At 34.6% G+C, this 8050-nt stretch overlaps 1 protein-coding gene across 1 annotated transcript; it reads right to left on the bottom strand.

The window, feature by feature from the left end:
• Nucleotides 1-5349: 5349 nt before the first annotated feature.
• Nucleotides 5350-7784, bottom strand: LOC107786249 (myricetin 3-O-methyltransferase 3-like). Its single transcript, XM_016607696.2, has 4 exons — nucleotides 7276-7784; nucleotides 6551-6861; nucleotides 6367-6431; nucleotides 5350-5849 (listed from the first exon to the last, which is right to left on the bottom strand). Exons 1-4 carry the CDS (start codon nucleotides 7686-7688, stop codon nucleotides 5550-5552), a joined length of 1089 nt encoding a protein of 362 aa, XP_016463182.1. The 5' UTR covers nucleotides 7689-7784; the 3' UTR covers nucleotides 5350-5549.
• Nucleotides 7785-8050: the final 266 nt, after the last annotated feature.

An 8050-nucleotide genomic window follows, 5' to 3' on the forward strand; every position in this document is an offset into this window, starting at 1 on the left:
GAAGGTCAGACTATGGTCTGGACAGTGATTAGGACACTGCCAGACCAAAGTCTAAGGCTCAGAATACACATAAAGGGAAAGGGGAATGGGAATTGAAAGAGTTTAGGAATCAGGGAGTCCAGTCCATATACATGAACAACAATATCAAGTGTTATCATGTTTTCTGAACCATAACTCAACATATAAAGGGTTTGGGGATGGGGATTCATATAGGAGCAGGAATAAACAAACTTGCAAAAAGCAGTAAAATAAACAAAGAGAAGACTAAAGCATAAACACATAAGAGAGAGGCAGAATTTAAACAAGAAGAGACATACCAGTTGCAGAAAAGTAAGCAGGAAGAAAAGCAAAATACTTGCAGCCAAAGCACAATCAGAGAAGAGGACTCTAGCTTATGAGTTCAGAGAAAAACTCGAATGCTTTTAAGAAAAACTAAGAGTATTTAAGAGAAGAAGTAGTGACTTATGTTGTGTGTGTTCCTGTCTTTGAAAGAGAAGAGTATAGATATTTATAGTTTTGAAAACAAGTAAAGAATAAGGTAACAAGTATAGCTTTAACACAAATATGGGCATGATCACAATCAGAATCAATTAACACAAGACTTCCCTTTAATCAAGGGATTATTGTTCAAACGGATACTAACAGGATCAAAATAAGGAAAGAAAATCAGTCTGTAAGGAGAATGGTTGTTGCCATAAAAGGAGCAGTAAAATCATACAATAAGTATTTAAGTCCAAGTACAGGATTGTACTTATTTTTGGAAAGGGTTTAGTAAGGTCAAACCAAGAAAGAGAATCAATTAGCCCTTAACAGGCGAGTAAGAGGGAAAAGTTTTGAAATCAGTTATGAGTTTGAAAATCAATCACAGAAGGGACTCAGTATATAAAGGAATGCACAAGTAATATACATGTGAGGCCAAGCTATGGCAAAAGAAACAACATACAGTAGTAGCATAGAGCAAGCATTTGAAGCATGATAGTCAGGTTTTAGTGGTTTAGTAATAGAGAAAAGGATCAGAGGCATGCAAAGAGTCGAGTGTAAATCATAGTTGAGTTTGACAGGTAGCAAGAACTCAGAACCAAAAGAGTCACATAAAGAAAAAAGAGAGTTGAAGTAAAGGAATCACATTGAGCAATTTCAACAGACGAAGAACTTCAGGAACTCAAATAGACCCCCAAAGAACTAGAGTTTTCAAAATCAGTCAGGTTTAGAGGTGATAAACAAGTGAAACAAGCAAACAAATTTAGAATCTCGAATAAACCCCAAAAATTAGGGTTTTCAACATGCTAACTCAGATAGAAAAAAAAGGTAAACGATGTTAACAAACAGACTAAGAAACTCAAACAAAATCTCAAGAATTAGGGTTTTAAACATTCTAACTTAGATAGAAAACAACACAAGCAAAACATAGGAAAACATGTCGAGAATCAGAGAAGAGATTCGAAATACCTTAACATAAAACCCTAATTAAAGAATAAAGAGTTTTGAAAGCAAAAAATTAAAGAAACTTTGAGAAAGATGCTTAGAAAGTTCAAAACACACATAGATCCGGAGAAGATCTGAAATAAAATCGGAGGAACCTTAGAGATTAGGATTTCGTAAGAAACCCAGGCGATGAGAAAGGCTTTGAAAACCATCGATCTAAGCAGGAAAGTCGAAGATCAAACTCGAATAGCCATGGCTGGCCTAGACAAAGGTTGAAGACGACCGGAGAACAGTCATCAAGTAAAGACTTGGTCGAAACCCCTTCAAAATCTGGTCATAGGAACTCAAAGACGAGCACGTGGAGGCCATGAGAGGCTGGTACAGGTCTCCGATGAGCCTGGGAAGCCATGGATTAGGGTTTCAGTGAGAGGCGACGGCTAAGGTTTGAGGTGGGTTGAGAGAGAGTTGAGAGAAAGAATGGATTCAAAGGCGGCGTCTCTAAAGGAATGGGGTAGGTTTAGGGGTCGTTTGAAATTAAAAAGGAAAGAGTCAATGGTGGTCGTTGATCTAAGTGATCAACGGCCGAGATCGAATGGGGTTATGGGCTGGGTCGGTTGAGTAGGTGCTGGGTTGGATTAAAGGTAATTGGGCTGGGTAGTTTGGGCTCGAATTTGGGGCTAAGTTGGGTTAATTAGGGGTGCCAAATTGGCTGAAATTGAAATACAATTGAGGCTAGATTGTAAATAGCCACTTTTCCCATTTTGTTTTATAAAAAATAGCAATAACGATTTTAAGAACAAATTAAAAGTACCGGGTAAACAAATATCATATAAATATTAATTAAAAAAAGCTGGGTTTAATTTTATAATTATAAGATGCTATCAATTACAAAATAGGCTATAATTGCAATTATATGCAATTTAGCTTTTAAAATGCCAAACGAATTTGTAAAAATGTGCAAAAATCACCTTAATTGTATTTTGGTGTAAATATGAGGATAAAATAAGTTATTCACCAAGATGATAATTTTGGGAATAATTATTGAGCAATAAATCAATTTAAAAATCTTTTTAAAAAAATTGGAAAAATACTAAAACACTTGGGCATACTTATATATGTATGTATATGATATTTGAAAGTATTTGCATGTAAAAGAAATACATAGAAAAAATTTGGGTATCAACAACACTCTACAAATTTGTGTCCAGCTTTTTCACAGTTGTAGCAATTTTCATTGAACCGCTTCTTTCTTGGGTTATTTCTTGGCCCAGAAGCCTGCTTCCTCTTTCTCTTAATTTGAGAAGTAGCCTCAACAATATTTGCTCCCATTGTTGTTGAATTTTCACGGCCTTTCTTTTCAGCTGCTTTGTTGTCCCCTTCGATTCTCAATCGAACAATGAGATCTTCAAGGGACATCTCCTTTCGTTTGTGTTTCAAGTAGTTCTTGAAATCCTTCCACAAAGGAGGCAGCTTCTCAATAATTGCTGCAACTTGGAATGCTTCATTGACGACAAGACCTTCAATAAAAATTCCGTTAGTAAAAATACTAAAATGTTTACTTTCGACATCAGTATTCATTTTATATATACCTTCAGCAAGTAGATCATGAATAATCACTTGCAATTCCTAGACTTGGGTAATAACAGACTTGCTATCTACCATTTTGTAGTCCAAAAATTTTGCGGCAACGAATTTCTTCATCCCGGCATCTTCGGTTTGTATTTCTTTTCAAGCGCAGTCCACAGTTCTTTTGACGTCTCCACATTACTGTAGACGTTATACGGATTATCCTCCAGTCCGCTAAGAATATAATTCTTGCACAAGAAGTCAGAATGCTTCCACGCCTCAATCACGAGAAAACGTTCATCCTCTGGAGTTTCATCGGGCAGATCAGGAACATCTTCCTTGATGAACTTCTGTAGACATAGCGTAGTCAAGTAGAAGAACATCTTCTACTGCCAGCGCTTGAAATCAATCCCGAAAAAAAATTTGGATTTTTTTGTCGGTGCCAACGCCGGTGTTCGGCTTGTCGATGCGTTGGCAGTCATCATCAGAACATCTCGGTTTCTGTTGTCATTTGCCATTTTTTCTAAAAAAGAATAACACAAACAAACGTTTAAACTTGGAGAGAGAAAAAATCACATAGATTTTAATCTCCAACAAACCGCCACGAAGGCTTTAAAACTGGAGAAAAAAATCACGTAGATTTTAATCTCCAACAAAATGCCACGAAGGCTTTAATTTCCAAAACGGTAGAAGACAAAACCACAAAGGTTTTAGTCTTCAAAACTGTAAGTTCTCCAACAAAACGCCACGAAGGCTTTAATCTCCAAAAACGGGAGTAGACAAAACCACAAAGGTTTTAGTCTTTAGAACTGTAAGTTCTCCAACAAATACAGAAATAAAGATATTAAATTCCTTAAGCATGTTGGTTGCTATCTTCTTGCTGTATTTGTAAATAATAATTCTGGAGAAAAGAAAGTTAGCGTATAAACGTAAATATAAACGAAACAGTAATTAATTCGAGCCCACTAAATTCATAGTGTTTCCTTAAGGAATTTAATCCCCTCCTAGTACCCAAGGTTATGGATTATTTTTTTCCAGGATAGAACGAATTACACACTGGTGTAGCGGTACTTCAAACCCCATTGTTCAGCGAACACAAAGTTCGGCAGCAGATCACACTTACGGTTGCTTTGTTTGTAGTTTAAAACAATGCACAACAAAGGAGGAGAACTCAGAAGTCGAATGGAAATTCTGAGAGGAAGATATGCAATTATAGTCGATGTTGAGTTCTTACTGAAGAGGATATCAACGACAGCCAAGCTCTCAAATTCGTTTCTGCCTGTGCCTTCTCCTAACAGCTCTTATTCCGTTTTTCTGTTTTGTGTTGTGTGTCCTTGCTCTAACAGCTACTGCACATATTTATAGTGCAGTCAGCTATTAAGAGAATGACCAACCACTACTCATGGTGGAGCAATCACTAGGCTGTTATGGAGGAAGCACTTGACATAGTGGAAGGAGCACTTGCTCATGGAGCACTAGGCTGCCAATGGACAATGGAGCATGTGCTTGGCCGAATTGGTGGGACACTTGGATTCTATCCACGGATTGAAAAATATCCGTTACAAATACGGATAATATTACGTTAATATTCACTATTAACAAATAAATTTGGTCCAAAATATTAATCAATCAATCGATCATTTGACCAAATCTAAATCCAAATCCAAATCTGAAGCCGTAGCCGTAGCCGAAGCCGAGCCGAGCGAACGAGCGACGATGACGGCGTGAGGCTTGCCTTCTTCTTAACTCTTTAAGAGCTACAAGAAGAGCAATTGTATATATATCCACCAAAATCATTTTCCTCTTCCAATATGGGACAATGTTTCAAGAGAGGGAAACTTAAAATTTTACTCAAAAATTTCATTTTCCCTCCATTTCTCATTCACCTTCTTTTTAAGACTTTTCCATCTTAAAATCCTCAACATTATTTTGGGCTGTTTTTGAATTTTTGTGAGTGAGTTGAGTGAAAATTTCGGAAAACTGTCTTTTGGAGTTTTTCAAATTTTCGAAAAATTTCAAAATGCATCTTCAAGTAAAAATTAAAATTTTTATGGCCAAATACTAATAAAAAAAAGTGAAATTTTTTCGAAAAAAAGTGAAAAAATTTTCATGGCCAAACGGGCTCTAAATGTGGATGTGATGCAAATTTTTTAAAGTTAATTATAGTTGAAAAGATAAAATAATCCCATCCCCCATTTTCCTTCCCCTTCCCCCAATGTATAATAAATGAAATTTTAAAACAAACAAAATTATCAATCTTTAATAAAGTAGTACTCCGTATATATATATTCACTTTCCAACCAACAAAGTATTTTCCAGAAATACAAAAAGTAACAGATTATAATTAAAAGAAAATAATAAATCGAAGATATTAGGAATCCCTTTATTCAATTAGGAACTTCATGGAAAACCATGTTACACTTGTAAGTTGTAACATCAAATATCAACCAAATATTTGGATAATACTACAAGCAAATAAACAAATTAAACCAACGTGTTGTTGTATCAAGACGTAATAATTACAACAGAAATTTTAAAGCAATTACTAAATATAATAGCTAACATCTGTGCAATTCCATGACCCAACAATAATATGCACGACATGCAATTTTAAGAGCAGAAAATCCAGCTTCTTTTGCTAAAGCTTCAAATTCTTGTTTTGTCCTTTCCTTTCCTCCATTAAGCATAGTAATCATTAACATATCAGTACTAAATGAATGCTTAGAAAGAAGATTAGTCTCTGGATATTCTGGCTGTATTTGTTCTATTACCACAACCTTCCCATTTTCTGGCAAAGCTCCCCAACAATTCTTCAAGATTTTCAGGCAATGATCATCATCCCAATCATGAAGTATCGCCTACAATATATACATTGACAGTGCAAAAAAAAATTTCACTATCGATATCATTTTATAATTTGCTTCTATTTATTTTCGGGATTTTTACATTAATAACTGATTAAATTTACTTTTTATTTTTTCTAACCAGCATGCGTAAATTATATAATAATTATATCCAATTATATATATATATATAATATACATGGATTATACATATATTATACATTGTTGTCTATTTTAAGTTTAAGAGCTTAGGTAGGCGGCTATTTAAGTTAATTCTTCTTTATTTTTCTAGGTTATTAGATCATGTTTGTCATAAACAGACTTAACCTAATGATTTAAAAAAATATTTACACAAGTCATTTATAAGAAAATTTCAAGTAAATCTTTATGATAAGTATTAAATAGTAACTTGATAAAAATGACAACTAAGTTATTATCAAAGATTACACTACATAGCTAATATAAAATAATCTTTACAATACCCGTGTATATAAGTTAAATATCCATATAAATATGACAAAGAATACTTTACCTTCAGAATGATTACCTCCCCTTTAGGAATGCTCTTAAACATATCTCCTCCAACATGCTCTATGCCTAATATAACAAGCAAGAATTGAAGCTTAATTTGATCTTTCAATATCAATTAAATACAGCTTTAATATTTTTTTAATATATTCAATTAATATAATTATTAATTAAGTGATATAAATTACCTGCATAGGTAGGAGCATCTTTGATGACATGGGGTAGGTCAAAATTAATACCTTTGATATTAGGATACTTGGAAATTATAGAAGCTAATGATACCCCAAGTCCACCTCCCACATCTATTGCCTCTTTTACTCCTTGGAAGCCAGTGTAAGACTCAAGTAATCTCTTCATTTCAATAGAAGAGATGTTTTGCATAGCTTTATTGAACACCATATTCAATCTACTATCTTTTCCATGGTATTCAAATGCATTCATTCCATGAGCCTTGTTGAATGGTATTTCACCCTCTAGAATTGCATCTTTCAAATGAAACCTTAACAAGAAGTCAAAATATATCCAATCAACATAGATCTCAAATCACATGATGAAACAAGGAAAAGGGCAGCCCGATGTACTAAACTTTCGCGGGGTCCGGGGAAGGGCCGGACCACTAGGGTCTATTGTACGCATGCAGCCTTACCCTGCATTTCTGCAAGATCGAGGCTGTTTCTACGGCTCGAACCCGTGACCTCCTGGTCACATGAAAACATCTTTACCAGTTACGTCAAACTCCCCTTCACAAGACGAAACAAGGATTTAATTACTTAAATAGACTGACAACGTATAAAAATGTTAGATAATCAGTATATTTTGTCTTGTTGTAGCAAGTATATGACTTGATAGTACAAAATTCTTATATGTTAAGTGAAACTCAATGAACGAAATATGAGAAAATATGAAACAGTACCAGGAATTAACAGCTACAGGATCAGTGGTCAGTAGTAAAAAAGGAGCAGACGATGATCCGTCTTTATCGGAGATGAAGCTTTTGCTCAAAGGTGTCAAATTGTATGATGTGTGAATGTGTCCATCATCATCCTTGGAAATGTTGGAAGTGAGAAAAGATTGGCTAGCAAGAAACCTTAGTATCCTTTCAAGAACAAGTGGGGCATTAGGGTTTTTTGTGGGAAGTTGAGATGCAATTTCATAGGAAGATAATTCACTATTTGCTTTTGCTATGATCTCAAACAAGCCAAGTTCAATCGCAGTTTTCAAAACCATGTTAAGGAATAAACCAGTAGGAAGATGCATAGCCTTCATCATTGAATTTTCCTCTTCATTGGATATAACAATTTTATCCATGGATAAAGCCATGTCCATTATTACTTGAATTAACGAGCTAATAACTCAAAGGCGTTCGGTCTGTATTGAGCAAAAATCGGTGTAGTATATGAATTTTATTTACACATGTTCTTCATCTATATATATATATATATATATATATATATATAGGGAGTAAAATTAACTTTTTCCAGTTTCATCAGTTCCATTCCCTTGATGAACTATCTGCCTAATCTTTTGACCAATAAGCCTAATATTAATGAAATATAAGGATCTGTTAGGTAGAAGTAGCTTTATCTTGTTTTTTATAGGCTGCTAACATGGAGTAATGTAAAAGTAGCATGAACGATTCTCGTTTTTTATTAAGTTTTAATTTGACACGGCGCACTAAATTCATCTTG

Source organism: Nicotiana tabacum, chromosome 8 (genome assembly GCF_000715075.1).
Source record: "Nicotiana tabacum cultivar K326 chromosome 8, ASM71507v2, whole genome shotgun sequence".
NCBI lineage: Eukaryota > Viridiplantae > Streptophyta > Magnoliopsida > Solanales > Solanaceae > Nicotiana > Nicotiana tabacum.

Excerpts from the sequence above, each read along its gene's own strand:
- LOC107786249 (XM_016607696.2), bottom strand. The coding sequence starts at position 7,688 with ATGGACATGGCTTTATCCATGGATAAAATTGTTATATCCAATGAAGAG. Across the intron at positions 6,862-7,275 it reads CCTGTAGCTGTTAATTCCTG|GTTTCATTTGAAAGATGCAA; the intron begins GTACTGTTTCAT and ends CTTCTTGTTAAG. Across the intron at positions 6,432-6,550 it reads AGATGCTCCTACCTATGCAG|GCATAGAGCATGTTGGAGGA; the intron begins GTAATTTATATC and ends TTGTTATATTAG.